At 44.8% G+C, this 21386-nt stretch overlaps 2 protein-coding genes and 3 non-coding genes across 5 annotated transcripts; 1 reads left to right on the top strand and 4 right to left on the bottom strand.

Moving 5' to 3' along the window:
* Positions 1 to 856: 856 nt before the first annotated feature.
* On the bottom strand, positions 857 to 1897 carry LOC119922242 (vomeronasal type-1 receptor 4-like). The gene has a single exon (XM_038742202.1). It carries the CDS (start codon positions 1868 to 1870, stop codon positions 857 to 859), a length of 1014 nt encoding a protein of 337 aa, XP_038598130.1. The 5' UTR covers positions 1871 to 1897.
* Positions 1898 to 2741: 844 nt separating this feature from the next.
* On the top strand, positions 2742 to 14137 carry LOC119922241 (natterin-3-like). The gene is made up of 5 exons (XM_038742201.1): positions 2742 to 2872; positions 3293 to 3390; positions 9520 to 9569; positions 11837 to 11960; positions 13017 to 14137. The coding sequence occupies exons 1-5, from the start codon at positions 2742 to 2744 to the stop codon at positions 14135 to 14137; spliced, it is 1524 nt and encodes a 507-aa protein (XP_038598129.1).
* Positions 14138 to 16783: 2646 nt separating this feature from the next.
* Positions 16784 to 16855, bottom strand: TRNAW-CCA. The gene has a single exon. It is a non-coding gene; the product is annotated as a tRNA-Trp (tRNA).
* Positions 16856 to 18663: 1808 nt separating this feature from the next.
* Positions 18664 to 18736, bottom strand: TRNAR-ACG. The gene has a single exon. It is a non-coding gene; the product is annotated as a tRNA-Arg (tRNA).
* Positions 18737 to 21154: 2418 nt separating this feature from the next.
* TRNAV-AAC lies at positions 21155 to 21227 on the bottom strand. The gene has a single exon. It is a non-coding gene; the product is annotated as a tRNA-Val (tRNA).
* Positions 21228 to 21386: the final 159 nt, after the last annotated feature.

Genomic DNA, 21386 nt, shown 5'->3' with positions numbered 1-21386 from the left:
TCTCTGTAACACCCGGGGCTCACCGTCTAGGCAAGAGAGAATAGTTTTGAATCCCTATTTTACAGATGAGGAAATTGAGGCACAGAGAAGTTATGTGACATGCCCGAGATCACACAGGAGACATGATTAGAACCTGGGTCCTCTAACTCCCAGGTGCGTGCACTTTCCACTGAACCGCGCTGCTTCTCTAAGATAATCAGGTCCAACATGGGGCTCACAGCCTAAGAAGCAGACAGAATTGGTATTGAATCCCTATTTTGCAGACAGGGAAACTGAGGCACAGGAAAGTTAATTAAGAGCCCAGTGGAATGGAAGGACCACCTAGGGACAGCACACAAGTAGGTGGTAAAAGCAACTATTTCCCAAAATCCTTGGGCCCAGAAGCTTCTTGCAATATACTAATAATGGCATTTATTATCATTGTTAAGCCCTTTCTATGTGCAAAGCACAGTTCTAAGGGCTGGGGAGGTTACAAGGTGATCAGGTTGTCCCTCGGGGGGCTCAGAGTCTTCATCCCCATTTTCCAGATGAGGGAACTGAGGCCCAGAGAAGTGAAGTGACTTCCCCAAAGTCACACAGCTGTCAATTGGCCGAGCCGGGACTTGAACCCATGTCCTCTGACTCCAAAGCCGGTGTTCTTTCCACTGAGCCAAGCTGCTTCTCTAATCTCTAATATCTGTCCTCAATTTTCACTCTCACATTTGTACCCTTAGTTCGTCCCTCCCTCAGCCTCACAGTACCATGTCTAAGTCCATAATTGATTAATTTATATGAATAATAATTGTGGCATTATTATTCCACACAAGGGGGGAGAGGTGAAAGGTCCCTGCAGAGAGAGACTGTTCCCTAAATCTGCTCATTCCAACGGACTGGAGTCTTCCCAGAGGACACTGGAGACGGAACAGATTTGAGTTGTGATATCCACATCGCTGGAAATCCCAGAAGGAGAAGGGAATTTCACCTTCTTGATGAGACAGTGGGGCCGGGGGAAGCGGGGGTCCCTGGTGATCAGCACCAAAGGGGAGATGGAGGGGAAACATGACGACAGGAAGGCCGTCGTGCCCTGCGCCTCACCCTCATATCCCTTCACGAAACTTAAATAAATATTGATGAAACTGTTCAGCCAATAGAAGCAAACGAAGCAGCTGACAAGGAGCAGGATGGTGTGAATGGCTCTGGTCTCCGTGGAGGATTTCGGGGAGCGACCGCTGCTGCGGATGTGCTGGACTTGTCTGTGGTGTCGATGTAACACCATCACCATGTGGCCGCTGGCCCAGCTCATGAGAAATACCAAGAGGACATCTCCAAAGGTCGTGGTAAATAGAGTCAGGACAGTGAACTCACTACTCTTGGGCACCGTAGAACAGTATTTTGAAATGTACATGTGTTCTGTCATCGTGATATTATTGGTGGCTTGGGCGGATTCGATTAAGCTGGTGTAGATCATCAAGTTGGAGATCCAGAAGATGAAGAAAGAAGGGAGGATGTATCTGGAGGCTCTGGGTTTGAACTGGGACCACCAGGAGGATCTGGGACTGATGGTGACGGCCTGGAACACGCTCAGGAGACAGGTGAAACAGATGGAGAGGCCCCGGGCCACTCTCCTGATGTAACATAGGACCTTGCACCCCCCGTCATCCATAATATTCTTCATTCCGAAGGCCACCATCACCTCCGGGACCCCCTGGGTGAGGAGGGTCATGGTGTTGGTCACCGTCAGGTGGGTGAGGATCAGGTCCGTGGGCTTCTTCTGCTGGGGCTCAGCCACGAAGATGTGGACGTACATCGTGAACATCGCTGAATTCCCCAGCACGCCGACCATGGTCTGAGACAGAAAGAAGATTCCCAATATCCGGTCGCTCGAAAACATGGTCTTGATGATTTCAGAATGGCAAGATCCTGAGGATCCTGTAGAAAACCAGATGAGTCCATCTGTGAAGAGTCCGTGAAATGTGCAACTTGAGAAACACGCAACAGCCTAGAAATCTCCCCCTCTGCCGAGTCTCCCCTCAGATGCCTTTGCTTCTTCCCGGGAAGGATTCAAATAGCAGCAGCAATGTGACCCCTCCACCACTCTCTCCTTTTAACAGTAATAGCAATCATCATAATAATAGTATTTCTTAAGTGAATACCATTCATTCATTCATTCAGTCGCACTTATTGAGCGCTTACTGTGTGCAGAGCACTGTACTAAACGCTTGGGAAGTACACATCACTAACAAAATCAATAGAATGCTAAATATGGACAAGTAAAATAAATAGAGTAACAAATCTGTACCAACATATATACAGGTGCTGTGAAGCGGGGAAGGAGGTAGGGCTGGGAGGATGGGGAGGAGGAGAGGAAAAAGGGGGCTCCCGGGCTCGCAGTCTAGAAGGGGGGAGACAGACATCTACACCATTGTATCCACCGCAGCGCTTAGCAAATCCAGCGCTTAGAACAGTGCTTGGCACATAGTAAGCGCTTAATAAATGCCATTATGAAAATACAATAATAATACTACAATTAGGTGGGGCATAGTCCTCGTCCCACATGGGGCTTATGGTCTAAGCAGGAGGCAGAACTGAGGCACGGAGATGTCAAGTGATCTGTCCAAGGTCTCATGGCAAGGAACGTACTAAGCGCTTAACAAATACCTGGAAAAAAAACTCACCTGGGCTGATCTGTGCTGCTGCTGCTGCTGGGCTGCAAGGTGAAGAGCTTTGAATCTGGGAGGACTGACAGGGCATGAGTTATAGGGATGAGGAAGCGTGACCTCAACATCTCCCCGGCCTGCGATTACCGTGTCACAAGCTGGGATCATGACAGGGGGAGGAAAGGGAGTCTGAACTGTCCCCAGTGGAAAAGCTCCCTGCCCTCCCCATGCCAGCGGTGATTTAATGAGTTAAATGAGCAATCAGTGAATGAACTCTCGTGGATCTTTCTGTCACATTACTCCGCGGGGAAGAAATCGCTTCCTCTTCTCCCTGGATGAGTTTCTGGGAAGTCCCACTGTAGCACACATAAGGAAATGCTGAAGCCAAATTGTTCAGCAATATATTCTAATTGTGTAGGAGATGGTGATTGTAATGATTTTGTCATTTATTAAGCACTCCCTGGGGGAGACAAAAGATTAGGAGATAGGACACATTCCCTGTCCCTCATGGGGCTCCCAATCTAGCCTGCATTTTACAGATGAGGAAACGGAGGCTCTGAGAGGTTGAGTGACTTGTCCAAGGTCACACAGTATGCCATCGGTGGGGCTGGGACTTGAATACAGGGCTTTTGACTCACAGACTCACTCTCTTCCAGCTACAGAGGATTTACATCTCAATTGCAGGCTCTCAAGTTTGAAGCCTCCTCCTTAATCCATGGAATAGAAAAGCTGCACGGAGCAGAAGCGTGGCCTTGTGGATAGAGCGTGGACTTGGGGGTCAGAAGGACCTGGGTTCTAATCCTGGTTCTGCCACTTGCCTGCTGTGTGTCCATGGGCAAGTTGCCTCACTTCTCTGTGCCTCAGTTCCCTCATTTGTTAAATGGGGATTAAGACTGGGAACCCCAAGTGGGAAATGTGCTGTGGCCACCCTGCTGATCTTGTATCTTCTCCAGTGCTTACTACAGTGCATGGCACATAACAATAACCATTTTAAAAAATGAAATTAAGGTGAGGTTACAGTTCTCCTATCTATGAATCAAGTATAAAGTCACATATAATAATGGCATTTGCTAAGCGCTTACTATGTGCAAAGCACTGCTCTAAACTCTGGGGCGGATACAAGATGATCAGGTTGTCCCACGTGGGGCTCACAGTCTAAATCCCCATTTTACAGTTGAGGTCACTGAGGCCCAGAGAAGTGAAGTGGCTTGCCCAAAGTCACACAGCTGACAAGCGGTAGAGCGGGATTTGAACCCATGACCTCTGATTCCCAAGCCCGGGCTCTTTCCACTGAGCCGCGCTGCTTCTCTATAATAATCCTGGTATTTGTTAAGCGCTTACTTTGTGCAATGCACTCTTCTAAGCACTGAGGAGGATACAAGGTGATCAGGTTGTCCCATGTGGGGCTCACAATCTTAATCCTCATTTTACAGGTGAGGTAACTGAGGCACAGAGAAGTGAAGTGACCTGCCCCAAGTCACACAGCTGACAAGCAGCGGAGTCGGGATTTGAACCCATGACCTCTGACTGCGAAGCCCGGGCTCTTTCCACTGAGCCACGCTGCTTCTCTGATCCCTGCACTCTACGTTATTATAGATAACAGAACAGTGCTTCAGCGCTTAGAACAGTGCTTTGCACATAGTAAGCGCTTAACAAATGCCATTATTATTATTATTATAACGATGACTTGGACATTGCTCACCAATCAGGGGAACCCATCACAACATTGGGTGACTATTTTTTAGTTATTACCCGCGCATCAAAAAATTAAAATTTTCCATCCCTGGAAAAGATGGACTGTTCCCCGCCACTTCTAATTCCTTTAGACTAGGGCATTTTCAGGGAACATGATGATGATAAAGATGATAAGGGTATTTGGTAAGTGCTTATTATGTGCCAAGCACTGTAGTAAGCAATGGGGAAGGAACAAGATAATCAGATTATCCCCCAGTCCAAGGGGGAGGGAGAACAGGTATTGATCATCATCATCGTCATCAATCGTATTTATTGAGCGCTTACTATGTGCAGAGCACTGTACTAAGCGCTTGGGAAGTACAAATTGGCAACATATAGAGACAGTCCCTACCCAACAGTGGGCTAGAAGAGACATGGCATACTTTATTCGCCCCACACCACTTAAGTCCATATCTGTAATTTATTTATATTAATGTCTGTCCCTCCCTCTACACTGTAAGCTTGTTGTGGGCAAAAATGCATCCATCAACTCGGCTATATTGTACTCTCCCCTGCACTTAGTACAGTTCTCTGCTTGCATCATCAGCATTTATTTATTTATTTAATTTATTTGTACATATCTATTCTATTTATTTTATTTTGTTAGTATGTTTGGTTTTGTTCTCTGTCTCCCCCTTTTAGACTGTTGGGTAGGGACTGTCTCTATATGTTGCCAATTTGTACTTCCCAAGCGCTTAGTACAGTGCTCTGCACATAGTAAGCGCTCAATAAATACGATTGATGATGATGATCAGCGAAGAGGCAGTGTGGCTTAGTGGAAAGCGCACGGGGCTCGGAAATCAGAGGACGTGTGCTCTAATCCCGGCCCCTACACTTGTCTGCTGTGTGACCCTGGGCAGGCCGCTTAACTTCTCTGTGCCTCAGTTCCCTCACCCGGAAAATGAATTATTATTATTATTATTATTATTATTATTATTACCAAGCGGTAATTATTATTGTACTCTCCCAAGCCCCCCTGTTGTGTAGGGACTGTCTCTATGTGTTGCCGACTTGTACTTCCCCACAGCACCTGTATATATGTATATATGTTTGTACATATTTATTACTCTATTTATTTATTTTACTTGTACATATCTATTCTATTTATTTTGTTTCGTTGGTATGTTTGGTTTTGTTCTCTGTCTCCCCCTTTTAGACTGTGAGCCCACTGTTGGGTGGGGACTGTCTCTATGTGTTGCCAATTTGTATTTCCCAAGCGCTTAGTACAGTGCTCTGCACATAGTAAGCGCTCAATAAATACACTTGATGATGATGATGAGTCTGACAAAGACTGTGAGCCCCAAGTGGGACAACCTGATGACCTTGTATCTACCCCAGCGCTTAGGACAGTGTTCGGCACACAGTAAGCACTTAACAAACACCGTAATTATTATTATTATCATCAATGGTATTTATTGAACGCTGTGTCCAGAGCACTGTACTGAGCACTTGGGAAGTCCTCTACAACAGAGTTGGTAGACACGGTTCCTACCCACAGTGAGTTTACAGTCTAGCTTACTCTGCACGCGGTGTGCGTTCAATAAATATGATTGATTAATCCACAGGAAGAGAGGGCCCTCTCTAATTCTCCACATAATAGGCATTTAACAAACGCCACGGTAATTCATTCAGTCGTATTTATTGAGCGCTTACTGTGTGCAGAGCACTGTACTAAGCGCTTGGTAATTATTATTATTATTATTATTACCAAGCGGTAATTATTATTGTACTCTCCCAAGCCCCCCTGTTGTGTAGGGCCTGTCTCTATGTGTTGCCGACTTGTACTTCCCAAGCGCTCAGTACAGTGTTCTGCACACAGTAAGCGCTCAATAAATACGATTGATTGATTGTACAGCGCTCTGCACATAGTAAGCATTCAATAAAAATGGCTGATGGATTGATTGAACATTGAGGAGTAAGTATCCTGGCCCTGCCACCTGCCGCTGTGTGACCTCAGGCGAGTTGCTTAGTTTCTCTGGGCCTTAGTTTCCTCATCTGTTCAATGGGGACACAAATACGTCTTCCTTCCCCCCTAGATGTGAGCTCCTCGTGGGATCTGGACTGCGTCTTTCCTAATTGCACTGCATCTACCCCAGCGCCTGACACGTAGTAAGCACCAAACGAAATACCTCAATTATTCCCGACTCCCCAGTTATACTGTAAACTCTCCGAGGGCTGTTTTTAAAACTGTTTAAAACTGTTTTTAAAACTGTTTTTTAATTCTATTTTACACTTGTCAAGATCTTAGAACCGCGCTCCCCGCACGGCAAGTGCTCCGGGAAGTCAATTAAAATAGTCTCAGCCCGAAAAGAAGGAAAAGAAGGAGGGCCTGAAAAGCTCCAATTGAGAGTTAATTATAAGCTAACATCTTAGATTGGGACGATTATCTCCTTGTTAATGCATAAAGACCCATTGACAGCTTATCTTTGCTTTTAAGATAAATCCCTTTCTGCTCAGTGGGTAGCACTTTCCAGGAACCTTTTTCTAAGCAGTCAAGAGAAGCTATTGTATCTTATTTATTGAGAAACAATGCAACGACAGACACATTCCCTGTCCACAAGGAGCTTACAGTCTAGGGGGAATGTGTGTTTTCGCCCAAAACCAGTGTTCATTTCCAAAAAAAGACCCTGGACCCACGTGTCTCTCAGTGGTCCAGATTGGTACATATCTTTAAATGATATCATCTATATAAATTATTAAATTATATCATATTATATTTAAATCATCTGTAAAATGGGGATGAAGACTGTGAGACCCTCCCGTGGGACAACCTGATCACCTTGCAAACTCCCCAGCGCTTAGAACAGTGCTTTGCACATAGTAAGCGCTTAATAAATGCCATCATCACCATATAAGTACTTATTTAACCATATTAGTGTCTGTCTTCCCCTCTAGACTCAAAGTGCATTAGGGGCAGGGATCATTTCTGCTAATTAATCAATCAATCAATCAATCGTATTTAGTGAGCGCTTACTGTGTGCAGAGCACTGGACTAGGCGCTTGGGAAGTACAAGTCGGCAACACATACAGTCCCTACCCAACAGCGGGCTCACAGTCTAGAAGGGGGAGACAGACAACAGAACCAAACATACTAACAAAATAAAATAAATAGAACAGATATGTACAAGTAAGATAAATAAATAAATAGAGTAATAAATATGTACAAACATATATACATATAGGTTGTATTGTACTCTCCCAAGTGCCTAGCACTTGGAGAGTCAAGCAAAGTCCCCCTTTTAGACTGTGAGCCCACTGTTGGGTAGGGACTGTCTCTATATGTTGCCAACTTGGACTTCCCAAGCGCTTAGTACAGTGCTCTGCACACAGTAAGTGCTCAATAAATACAATTGATTGATTGATTCCTAGCTTGGCCAGTGGCTAGCGAGCGGCCGGCCATCTGCTACAAGTCCAAACTCACCCTTGCTTGGCAGCAGCGGCCTGGGAGAGAATCAAGGTTGGAAATTCAAGTTTACTGCACAGAAGGAGCAGTGGCAAACCATTTCCATATTTTTCCCAAGAAAACTCCATGGATCCTCTACCAGAACGATTGCAGATGGAGGTGGGGGCCGTCTGGGAGAGATGTGTCCCTGGCATCGCTATGGGTCAGAGATGACAACATCATTAGACCAGTGCTTGGCACATAGTAAGCGCTTAACAAACACCATCATCATCATTATTATTATTAGACAAATTTATTCAGCACTTACCATGTGCAGAGCACTGTACTAAGCGCTTGGGAAGTCCAAGTTGCCAACATCTAGAGACAGTCCCTACCCAACAGTGGGCTCACAGTCTAAAAGGGGGACTTTTCTTGACTCTCCCTCCCATAGTCGAGACTGGTGGAGGACTGGAAACTCTCCAGGTGTGATCGTGAGAGGGCCTCCCCCGTCACTTCATAATAAATAATAGTTGTATTTGTTAAATGCTTACTAAAAATAATAATAATGGTATTTGCTAAGCACTTACTATGTGCCAGTCACAGCACTTAGCACTGGGGTGCTTGGTACATAGTAAGCACTTAACACATACCATTATTATTATTATTACAAACAAATTGGGTCCCACGGGGGGCTCAGAGCCTCAAACCCCATTTTGCACACGAGGTAACTGAGGCACAGAGAAGGGAAGTGATTTGCCCAAGGTCACACAGCAGACAAGTGGCAGAGCCGGGATTAGAACCCATAACAGTAATAATAATGACGGCATTTGTTAAGCACTTACTATGTGCAAAGCGCTGGGGAGGATCCAAGGTGATCAGATTGTCCCACGTGGGGCTCACAGTCTTCATCCCCATTTTACAGCTGAGGTAACTGAGGCACAGAGAAGTTAAGCGACTTGCCCAAAGTCACACAGCTGACAAATGTGGGAGCCGGGATCATCATCATCATCATCATCAATCGTATTTATTGAGCGCTTACTATGTGCAGGGCACTGTACTAAGCGCTTGGGAAGTACAAATTGGCAACATATAGAGACAGTCCCTACCCAACAGTGGGCTCACAGTCTAAAAGGGGGAGACAGAGAACAAAACCAAACATACTAACAAAATAAAATAAATTTTATTTATCAAATGGGATTTGAACCCATAACCTCTGACTCCCAAGCTCGGGCTCTATCTACTATGCCATGCTGCCACTCTTACTCTGAGCCAAGCACTGTGCTGGGGTAGATCAGATTGGGCACTGTCCCTGTTCCACATGGCGTTCACAGTCTACGTTTAGAAGGGAATGGGAAATTCATCCTCTAGACCGCAAACTCCTCGTGGGCAGGGAACATGTCTACCAACAACGTTATAGGGTGCTCTCCCAAGTGCTTACTACAGTGCTCTGCACACAGTAAGCGCTTAATAAATACAACTGATAGACCCCCCATTTTGCAGATGAGGAAAACGAGGCACAAAGAAGTAAATTGACTCGTCCAAAATCCTAAGCTGGAAGCGGAGGATCAGGGATTCGAACTCAGGCCCTCTGACTCCCAGCCCTGTGTCCGCTTCTTGGGACCCCTAGACCTTCTTTTCTTTCCCCATTCTTTCATCTTTCGTCTTTCGCTCCTACTTTCCCTCCTGGCCTCCTAACGGGCGGCACGAGTCCTTGGCCCATGAACTATTCCATGATCTGATATAAATTTTTATCATTTCAATAAACAGGCTGTTTGGCCGCTCATAAGTCTTATGAGTCACTTGCTGCCAGATGTTCGGTCTGGAAAATGGCCTTTATCTTTCCTTCCAAAGTCACAGTGTGGGTTTCATGAAAGGAACTTTGTTTCTGAATATCAAAGTGTGAAAAATGGAACAGGGGAACTGTAGAGTTGGCACTGAGCGGGCGCAGCTTCACCGTCGGACAATTACTCCGCATTGTTCAGAAGTAACTGCTGTTCTCTGAAGCAGATGCCAAAAAACGATACATTTCTGTATCGATATATGTTGGACCCTGCATTTCCTGGAGGGTATAAATATCCACAGTTGGTGTGGTTCTAAATCACAATCCTCCTTCAAGTTGGCACCACCCGTTGAGAGGTAATGCGTGTTCATCTATTCCAGTTTATTGGGTGACATTTTGCTATTGGAATGATCCTGATCGTTTCTTTTAGGGGTAATTGTTGTTTTTTGACAACGGAGGGTGAAGCAACGTTGAGTTCAGGAAGTTCATTTTCATTTCTTTTAGGCCGTGAGCCCACTGTTGGGTAGGGACTGTCTCTACGTGTTGCCAGTTTGTATTTCCCAAGCGCTTAGTACAGTGCTCTGCCCATAGTAAGCGCTCAATAAATACGATTGATGATGATGATTTCAGTTTGCCCCCCAGTTATCTAGTTGGAGATGAGTCAACATCGACCACAAACTGCTTCAGGTTCCTCTTGGGGAGGCTAGGAGGGGAGCCGGGGTGGGATTTGAATTTGATCCGGGAGGCATGAAAATAGTCTGACCCCCTTCCAGTTCTTTGCAGCAATGGGGAGAGAAAAATGTGTTGTTGATTCACTCATTCGATCGTATTTGTTGAGTACTTACTGCGTGCAGAGCGCTGTATTAAGCGCTTGGGAGAGTACAAGATAACAACCACCAGAAATATTCCCTACCCACATCATGCCAGGTCAAGACACCCTGGAGAGATGCGAAAATCTCAATTTACGCTCACTCCCTTGGGGGGGGTTCCCCCACTCCCACGACTTGAGCTTCCACATCATCATCAAGGGTATTTATTGAGCGCTTGTGTGCAGAGCAATCAATCAATCAATCAATCATATTTATTGAGCGCTTACTATGTGCAGAGCACTGTACTAAGCACTTGGGAAGTACAAATTGGCAACATATAGAGACAGTCCCTACCCAACATTGGGCTCACAGTCTAAAATGGGGAGACAGAGAACAAAACCAAACATACTAACAAAATAAAATAAATAGAATAGAAATGTACAAGTAAAATAAATAAATAAATAAATAGAGTAATAAATATGTACAAACGTATATACATATATACAGGTGCTGTGGGGAAGGGAAGGAGGTAAGATGGGGGGATGGAGAGGGGGACGAGGGGGAGAGGAAGGAAGGGGCTCAGTGTGGGAAGGCCTCCTGGAGGAGGTGAGCTCTCAGCAGGGCCTTGAAGGGAGGAAGGCACTGTACTAAGTGCTTGGGAGAGTACAAAACAACAGAGGCGGTCAATACATTCCCGGCCCGCAAAGAGCTTAGAGCCTAAAGAGCGTGGCTCAGTGGAAAGAGCCTGGGCTTTGGAGTCAGAGGTCATGGGTTCAAATCCCAGCTCTGCCACTTGTCAGCTGGGTGGCTTTGGGCAAGACACTTCACTTCTCTGGGCCTCAGTGACCTCATCTGTAAAATGGGGATGAAGAGTGTGAGCCCCCTGAGGGACAACCTGATCAACTTGTAACCTCCCCAGTGCTTAGAACAGTGCTTTGCACATAGTAAGCACTTAATAAATGCCATTATTATTATTATATAGCTACAAAGGTAAATAGCAGAATTTAAGGATTTTTATGTACAAGCTGAGGGGCTGGGAGTGGGTTGAATATCAAAATACTTATGGGGTGAAGACTCAATTTCTTAAGCAATGCAGAAGGGAGGGGGAATAATAATAATGGCATTTATTAAGCGTTTACTATGTGCAAAGCACTGTTCTAAGCGCTGGGGAGGTTACACGGTGATCAGGTTGTCCCTCAGGGGGCTCACACTCTTCATCCCCATTTTACAGATGAGGTCACTGAGGCACAGAGCAGTTAAGTGACTCGCCCAAAGTCACCCAGCTGACAATTGGCAGCATCGGGATTCGAACCCATGCCCTCTGACTCCAAAGCCCGGGCCCTTTCCACTGAGCCACGCTGCTTCTCTTAGTACAGTCCTCTGCACAAAGTATGTGCTCAATAAAAGCAATCGATTAACGGAGGCACTCTGAGAAGAAACACAGAGATAAGGAAAACTCTCCATGGCCTCATGACTGTAAAACTATGCCTTTCAGATGAATCTGTGGCTTTGGATAATTCTTGGCTTCTTCTTGCTGAATGAAGAGAGGATTCATGCTAGGACCCTCACCGGGAAAACCGTGTTAACACCTGGATATGAGCCAACTGCTGGGAATCCTGGTAATATCTGATGCTTTTCAGCTATTCCTGCTTTTTTCAAAGGACCACCTCCTTCATCTGCCGACCTCTTCTAAGGTCATGAAACTAGAAACAGGGTACATATTTTGGATCAGATTTATTCTCCTGAACTTCCTTGAAAGGACTCACCCTCTTTGGAAATGACTTAGTTTAGTATTTCTACCCTGAGTGAATTCACGGTAAAATCTCTAGAGCTAGGCCAGGTCTAGAAACTCATGTAAACCTTGCCTGAGGAATTTCAGTAATTGAGGTCGGAGAGTATTGGTAACCTGAGTTATCCAGACAATTCAATTTTCAGAGGCAAAATGTATGCATTTTTATTCCCCCATTTCATCTTTCTTCATCAGTGATTCAGATTTCCAATTTTCAGGTCGAGGTAGGAAACTAGACTGGAAATATTTCCTCCCTTTTTTTAAAGAATTGATTTTCACTTTCAGAAGATTGTGACTGATCCACTCCCGGCGCTTAGAACAGTGCTTGGCCCATAGTAAGCGCTTGAGAAATACCATCATAATAATGAATTTGCCGAAGCATCTGAAAGACAATATCTACTTACTCTATTGGATGCTCCCAAGTCCTTACTATATTGCTCTTCACATAGTAAGTGCTCAAGAAATGTGAATGATTAATTGATTGAGTTCAAGAATGTGCTAACTGTGCTCAGCCTGAATAGGTGCAGCCCTTCTGAGCTCCGTCATAATACTGATGACTCCAAACTCAACCAAATTCAATCCCAAATTTATTTTGAGGCCTAGCCCTGCCTGGATAGTTGGAATATATATATATATATATATATATATATATATATATATATATATATATATATATATTTGTATTCTCAGGGATTCCTCCTTCTGGCCAGGAAACTCCAGTCACTGTCCTAAATTTGCTTTCAGCTGACAACCAGTCAGAGTTAGTAAGCAATCTTCACTTCCCTCCTTAATTCCCAATCTCCAGGGCTATAATGAGTCAGTGCCACAGAATGGGGCCCAAACCAGTCATGTTAACGTCTCCCCTTCCCCATTTCTCTTCCATCAGACTTGGAGAATGGATACAACGAGGAAAGCATGGAGCCTGCAAGCTCCAAGGGGGCTCCCCAACTTCCACTGGATGCACCTTACCTCCAAAGCAATTCCTCCCAGCTGGGGAAGACCAGAATAATTCCACAGTGTCCAACCTCTAACTCCGTCCTGGACAGATCATTCCTAAAGTGGGTCCCATTCAGCGGAGTCATCCCCACTGGAGCAGTGCATATACAGAACAAGCACACCCAACGTACCGACTATGTCTGTGTGGGAAATGGAAGTCAAGAGGCTGGGTTTTACTCTCCGAGTAAAGGTCGAGTCTGTAACTATCCTTATAAGAGAAAAGAACGTTACCACACTTCCTTCCTGTTGTTGGTAAACGAAAATAACTTTGAATTACTGGAGTGGAAATCTGGAAAGAAAGGATCTATTCCCCCATTTTCGGTACCGACCTCCGCACAGGGTCAGGTGTATGTAGGAAAGAATAAATATGGCTTAGGGAAAATAGTTTGCCCCTCTAAAGCTTTTTACCTTCCCCAAAATGGTAGAGAATACAAGTACAGAAGTTACGAGGTTCTGACCGTTAACAAAAATTTCAAGGACAGAATCTCGAATGTTCAGTATTTGGGAAACCAGTCAGTTCTGAGGGAAGAGCCACCATCTACTGACCACAGCTCCACAGTGTACAACCATGATTGTCAGCCCTTAAAGAAAATTTTTACCATAGAGAAATCCAGGGTAACTGAGAGAAGTTGGGCTATTACTGAATCCTCTAAAATAGGATCCACCATCAGTATGCAAGCTGGCTTTCCATCAGTATCATCATTAACGATGACCATTTCAGCAGAGGTCAGTTTTACGTGGTCTCAGGATGAGAAGAAGACTGAAACAAACAAATTCAGCAACACCTTAGAAATACAGGTGCCTCCTAACTCCAGGTGTCAAATAATCATGACATTAAGAAAAGCCTCTCTTAAAGTCCCCTTCACTGCCACACTCACCCGGAGTTTCCAAAACGGTCGCACACACACGACCAAAATCCAAGGGGAATTCCAGGCCCGACAAAGTGAGCGTGGTGAAACCCAGAATCATCGATGCCAGCCCATTCCCAATTCCCCAAATTGTCCACAGTAGAAAACAACACATGAACAATGGCCCCCAGGCAGGGAGATACTCACTAAGAAATCGGGCAGAATAAATCATCTCCGCTGAAAATATTACTGATCTTGAATTGTCTTCCTCGGCCTACGCGTCCACGTCTCTTTAAACGAGAGAAGTGCCTGTCCGTGAGTCATTCCTGTGCTGTGTACACTGAACAGAAAGGGAGCTGTAAGATTTGGTACTCATCTCTGCCTCTCACCAATCGATCTGTAATCCGGATTCGAAAAAATAAAATGAACGAGGGGACCCACGTGGGAATGAAGGTTTTCCGGAAACTCCCTTCTCTGAAGTGGTGCTGAAGATCGTGGTTTGTGAATATCTCCTATGCACACAGTAAGCATTAGGTAAATAGGATTCATTGGCTGATGACCAAAAGCAATTTACTGACCTCTGAGCTCTCACAGACAAAAAGCGTGGCGCAGGGGAAAGACCCCAGGCTTTGGAGGCAGAGGTCATGGGTTCAAATCCCGGCTCCGCCCATTGTCAGCTGTGTGACTCTGGGCAAGTCACTTAACTTCTCTGGGCCCCAATTTCAAGAAAAAGCAAACAGTGACCCTGGCGGGACTCAAACCCACAACCTTTGCATGGCCTCCTCCGCACCAGAAGTCCAATGCGCTTTCCTTTGCACCACAGAGCCAGATAGGAAGTGTGCTTTTCCAGCATTGATAAACATGGATTTGGGAAATGTAGTTTTTCGGCTTTCTTGCCTATTAGGAAAAGAAGTTTCCGGTGGATTTTCCAGTCCTGGAAACTACCTGGTTTCTCCATTCTGATCCTGAGGACTCCCAACGTCAGGCGCTGGTGGAAGTTCAGAGACATTCAAAGATTTGGAGGCTCCAGACGGAGCTGAGACCTCCAATAGAGAGAATAATAAATAAATAATGATGGCATTTGTTAAGCGCTTACTATGCACCAAGCCCTGCTCTAAGTGCTGGGGTAGATATAATAGTAATAATAATAATAATAATAATGGCATTTGTTAAGTGCTTACTACATGCAATGCTCTGTTCTAAGAGCTGGGGGGGGGATACAAGGTGATCCGGTTGTCCCACGTGGGACTCACAGTCTTCATCCCCATTATACAGATGAGGTAACTGAGGCTTAGAGAAGTGAAGTGACTTGCCCGAGGTCACACAGCAGACATGTGGCGGAGCCGGGATTAGAACCCATGACCTCTGACGCCCAAGCCTGTGCTCTTTCCACTGAGCCACTACATAAGGTAAGCAGGTTGTCCCCCGTGGGGCTCACAGTCTTAATCCCCATTTTACAGATAAGGTAATTGAGGGATAGAGGAAGTGAAGTGACTCGCCCAAGGTCACACAGCTGATAAGTGGCAGAGTAGGGATTTGAACCCATGACGTCTGACTTCCACCACCGTGCTCTTTCCACTAAGCCACACTGTTTCTCTAGTGGACTTTCTAAAGTAGAGCATCCTGCAGCCTCAGTGTGGATAAAAACATTATACTTGTTAGACTGGAAGCTCACTGTAGGCAGGGAATGTGTCTGCAATATTGTTGTGCTGTACTCTAATAAAAACGATAATGATGATGGCATTTGCGAAGGGGAAGCAGTGTGGCTCAGTGGAAAGAGCGCGGGCTTTGGAGTCGGAGGTCATGGGTTCGAATCCCGACCCTGCTGGGTGACTTTGGGCAAGTCACTTAACTTCTCTGATCCTCAGTTACCTCATCTGTAAAATGGGGATTAAGACTGTGTGTCCCCCATGGGACAACCTCATCACCTTGTAACCTCCCCAGTGCTTAGAACAGTGCTTTGCACAGAGTAAGCGCTTAATAAAATGCCATTATTATTATTATTAGCAGGGGGATACAGACAACAAAACAAGTAGGCATCAATGGCGTCAATATAAATAAATAGAATGATAGATATATGCGCATCATTAATAAAATAAATAAAATATACATATATACACAAGTGCTGCAGGGCGGGGAGAGGGGTAGAGCAGAGGGAGGAGGAGCAGAGGAAAAGGGGGGCTCATTCATTCAATCGTATTTATTGAGCGCTTACTGTGTGCAGAGCACTGTACTAAGCGCTTGGACTTGGGAAGTCCAAGTTGGCAACATATAGAGACGGTCCCTACCCAACAGCGGGCTCAGTCTGGGAAGGCCTCCTGGAGGAGGTGAGACTGCAGTAGGGCTTTGCTAATTTGGCAATTTGGCAAACACGAAGGACAACTATACATATTAATCTCCCGTACCTCCTCCGAAAAATAGGAGTTGTTGGGTAGAGATCGCCTCTATCTGTTGCCAAACTGTACTTCCCAAGCGCTTAGTCCAGTGCTCTGCACACAATAAGCGCTCAATAAATACGATTGAATGAATGAATGGATGTGTTCCGAGCAAGGTGATAATTTTTGCAGGCATCCTAGCGTTTAATACATTCGTAAGTGCTTAAGAAGTCCCAAAAAGCTCGTTGTGGGCAGGGAATTGTCTCGTGATATTGTATTCGCCCAAGCGCTTAGTAGAGTGCTTTGCACACACTAAGCACGTAATAAATGCGATTGAATTAAATAAATAAATTAAATAAATACGATTAAATATTATTAGCATTCCTTCCATCTCCACTCTGGACATCTTTCCCCTCGGAAAGAAAATTCGTTTTTGACCTCGACGTGATTTGAACACGCAACCTTCTGATCTGGAGTCAGACGCGCTACCGTTGCGCCACGAAGTCACAGAAAATAAGCTTTTCCGGGGCCTTCTTGATCATTCATATTTAAGGGACGAAAATGTCCTAATAGGTGACCTCCTTGGGCCTTCGGGAGCAAAAATAAGGCCAACCGTTTGGGCCTTGCAATCGTTCCCGCCTCGCTGTCCTTCAGAATTGTTAAATTCATTATTCAGAATTGTTGAATTCATTATTCAGAATTGTTGAATATGATTTCCTATTATTACTAACTTCTGGGGTAGATACAAGCTAATCAGGCTGGACCCAATTCCTCTCCCACGTGGGGCTCAAGGTTTGATAATTGGCAGCGTGGCTCAGTGGAAAGAGGTCGGGTTTTGGAGTCAGAGGTCATGGGTTCAAATCCTGCCTCCACCAATTGTCAGCTGGGTGACGTTGGGCAAGTCACTTCATTTCTCTGTGCCTCAGTTACCTCATCTGTAAAATAGGGATTAAGACTCATCTGTAAAATAGGGATTAAGAGTGTGAGCCCCCCGTGGGGTAACCTCAGTAAGCGCTTAATAAATGTCCATTATTATTATTTAATCCTCATTTTACAGCTAGAATAATTCTGAATTCGTTCATTCATTCAATCGCATTTATTGAGCGCTTACTGGGTGCAGAGCACTGGACTAAGCGTTTAGGAAGTCCAAATTGGCAACATATAGAGACGGCCCCTACCCCACAGCGGGCTCACAGTCTAGAAGGGGGAGACAGACAACAAAACAAAACATATAAACCAAGTAAAATAAATTGAATAAATATGTACTAGTAAAATAAATAAATAGAGTAATAAATATATACATATATACAGATGCTGTGGGGAGGGGATGAGGTAAGAAGGGGGGATGGGGAGGGGGATTATTCATAGAATAATATGAATCATGGGGTGGGGAGGGGCGGTGAATGGGGGGAAAAGTAAGGGGAAGGGGGACTGTGTGATAATAATAATAATGATATTTGCTAAGGGCTTACCACCTGCCAAGCACTGTTCTAAGCGCTGGGGTAGATACAAGGTAATCAGGTTGTCCCACGTGGAGCTCACAGTCTTCATCCCCATTCTACAGATGAGGGAACTGAGGCACAGAGAAATGAAGTGACTTGCCCAAGGTCACACAGCTGATCATCATCATCATCAATCGTATTTATTGAGCGCTTACTATGTGCAGAGCACCGTACTAAGCGCTTGGGAAGTACAAATTGGCAACATATGTATATATGGTTGTACATATTTATTACTCTATTTATTTATTTATTTATTTATTTATTTTACTTGTACATTTCTATCCTACTTATTTTATTTTGTTGGTATGTTTGGTTCTGTTCTCTGTCTCCCCCTTTTAGACTGTGAGCCCACTGTTGGGTAGGGACTGTCTCTATGTGATGCCAATTTGTACTTCCCAAGCGCTTAGTACAGTGCTCTGCACATAGTAAGCGCTCAATAAATACGATTGATTGATTGATTGATTGATATAGAGACAGTCCCTACCCAACAGATAAGTGCAGTGTGTCCGGAGTCAAAATTATATCACTATTAATATCCATAATTACATATCTATCATTCGATTGATTTACGCTGGTGCTCTTGATGCCTGGTCACTTGCTTTGTTTTGTTTTGTTGTCCGTCTCCCCCGCTTCTAGACTGTGAGCCCGTTGTTGGGTAGGGATTGTCGACTTGTACTTCCCAAGCGCTTACTACAGTGCTCTGCGCACGGTAAGCGCTCAATAAATACGATGCAATGAATGGATGAATGAAAGAAGTGTGTGGATGGGGGTAGGAATTCGGTCGGAGTAGACGAAAAAGAGAAAAAAGGAGTCGAGCCAGCCAGGAGTCGAACCTGGAATCTTCTGATCCGTAGTCAGACGCGTTATCCATTGCGCCACTGGCCCCGTCCAATAAGTAGCCTTCCCACACTTTTCTTATTGATGCTCCAGCTGCTGTTCTGAGTACCATGATTTCTGTAGCTCAAGACGAGTCACCATTTATTACAAAATCCGACGGCACTTATCGCAACAAAAAAAGCTGGTTTCAGGCCCTCCTATGACAGAGCTAGGAACTCAGGGGGCGTTTAATTAATATTATTGACTCAAATTTTAAAAAATGATGGTATTTGTTAAGCGCTTACTATGTGCAAAGCACTGTTCTAGGCGCTGGGGAGGTTACAAGGTGATCAGGTTGCCCCACGGGGGGGGGCTCACAGTTTTTAATCCCCATTTTTCAGATGAGGTAACTGAGGCACAGAGAAGTTAAGCGACTTCCCCAAAGTCACACAAATAGATCCAGAGCGAGCTGGTCTCCTCTCTCAAGCGACTCCAGCCCCTTGCCATTACTCTATTTACTTATCATCATCATCAATCGTATTTATTGAGCGCTTACTATGTGCAGAGCACTGTACTAGGCGCTTGGGAAGTACAAATTGGCAACATATAGAGACAGTCCCTACCCAACAGTGGGCTCACAGTCTAAAAGACTTATTACTTATTACTTAGAGTACTTATTACTCTATTTATTTACTTTTATTACTTAAGAGTACTTATTACTCCATTTATTTATTTTACTTGTACATATTGTATTTATTTTATTTTGTTAATATGTTTTGTTTTGTTCTCTGTCTCCCCCTTCTAGACTGTGAGCCCGCTGTTGGGTAGGGACCGTCTCTATACGTTGCCAACTTGGACTTCCCAAGCGCTTAGTACAGTGCCCTGCACACAGTAAGCGCTCAATAAAGACTATTGAATGAATGAATGCCATCCTCTTCCATTCAGATAAAGACGATTGATTGATTGATTGATCCTCTTCCATTTAGAGCTGTTGAGATCCGGACAAGGGACAGAAAAGGTCCTTCTTTCTTTCCTGTAATTTTCCCATTGGATCTCCTTTAATTCTCTCCATTCCCTGCCTCTCCCGGAGAGACACTGGGAGTCCCGGAGGAATTTAGATTCCTATCAGAGGCCGGAATTACCACCCTCCTCGATCCCGGTTTTGCCCAAATTTCAGTGGTCCGCCCTATGGAGCGGCCACAGTCCCCCTTCCCCTTACTTTTCCCCCGATTCACCGCCCCTCCCCACCCATAATTCATATTATTCTATGAATTCAGAATTATTCCATCTGTAAAATGAGGATTAAAGCCTTGAGCCCCATGTGGGACAAGAATTGGGTCCAGCCTGATTAGCTTGTATCTACCCCGGAAGTTATTTTTATGTTATTTTATAACAACATATTATTTTATTAACAAAAATAATAATGATGTTATCTGTTCAGCGCTTACTATGTGCCAAGCACTGTTCTAAGCGCTGGGATAGATACAAGGTTATTAGGTTGTCCCACGTGGGGCTCACAGTCTTAATCCCCCTTTCGTAGATGAGGCGACTGAGGCCCAGAGAAGTGAGGTGATTTGCCCAAAGACACACAGCTGACAAGTGACGGAGTCAATCAATCAATTAATCGTATTTATTGAGCGCTTACTGTGTGCAGAGCACTGTACTAAGCGCTTGGGAAGTACAAGTCGGCAACACATAGAGACAGTCCCTACCCAACAGCGGGCTCACAGTCTAGAAGGGGGGGACAGAGAACAAAACCAAACATACTAACAAAATAAAATAAATAGAATAGATATGTACAAGTAAGATAAATAAATAAATAGAGTAATAAATATGTACAAACATATATACATATATACAGGTGCTGTGGGGGGTTAGAGTCGGGGTTAGAATAATAATAATAGTGATGGCATTTGTTTACTATGTGCCAAGCACTGTTCTAAGCACTAGGATAGATATAAGGTTATTAGGTTGTCCCACGTGGGGCTCACAGTCTTAATCCCCCTTTTACAGATGAGGTAATTGAGGCCCAGAGAAGTGAGGTGATTCGCCCAAAGACACACAGCTGACAAGGGGCGGAGTCGGGGTTAGAATAATAATAATAGTGATGGTATTTGTTTACTACGTGCCAAGCACTGTTCTAAGCGCTGGGGTAGATACAAGGTAAGCAGGTTGTCCCACATGGGGCTCCCAGTCTTCATCCCCATTTTCCAGATGAGGTCACTGAGGCCCAGAGAAGTGAAGTGACTTATCCAAAGTCACACAGCTGACAAGTGGCGGATCCGAGATTTGAACCCAGGACCTCCGACTCCCAAGGGCGGGCTCTCCTCGACTAGGCCTCCCTCACCTCCCTCCTCCTCGCCTTCTCCATGATTAATAAGATTATTTTTTTCGCTCAAGGAACGAGTCACGGACAGTGTTATGGTCATAATGAAATATGTTACATAAAGCAGGGGGTGATATTCAAACTCGGCAACAAAATTTTAATGTTTCCGCCCGGTTTCGAACCGGGGACCTTTCGCGTGTTAGGCGAACGTGATAACCACTACACTACGAAAACGATACATTTTAATCTCCCCTATTACAGAATTCTCACCTATGAATCAACACCTTATTGTGGCTGTCTCTATATGGTGCCAATTTGTACTTCCCAAGCGCTTAGTACAGTGCTCTGCACACAGTACGCGCTCAATAAATACGATTGATGATGATGATGATG

This window comes from Tachyglossus aculeatus, unplaced genomic scaffold (genome assembly GCF_015852505.1).
Source record: "Tachyglossus aculeatus isolate mTacAcu1 unplaced genomic scaffold, mTacAcu1.pri scaffold_101_arrow_ctg1, whole genome shotgun sequence".
Lineage (NCBI taxonomy): Eukaryota > Metazoa > Chordata > Mammalia > Monotremata > Tachyglossidae > Tachyglossus > Tachyglossus aculeatus.
Note: the sequence above shows the minus strand (reverse complement) of the source record. Positions and strands in the feature narration are given on the sequence as shown.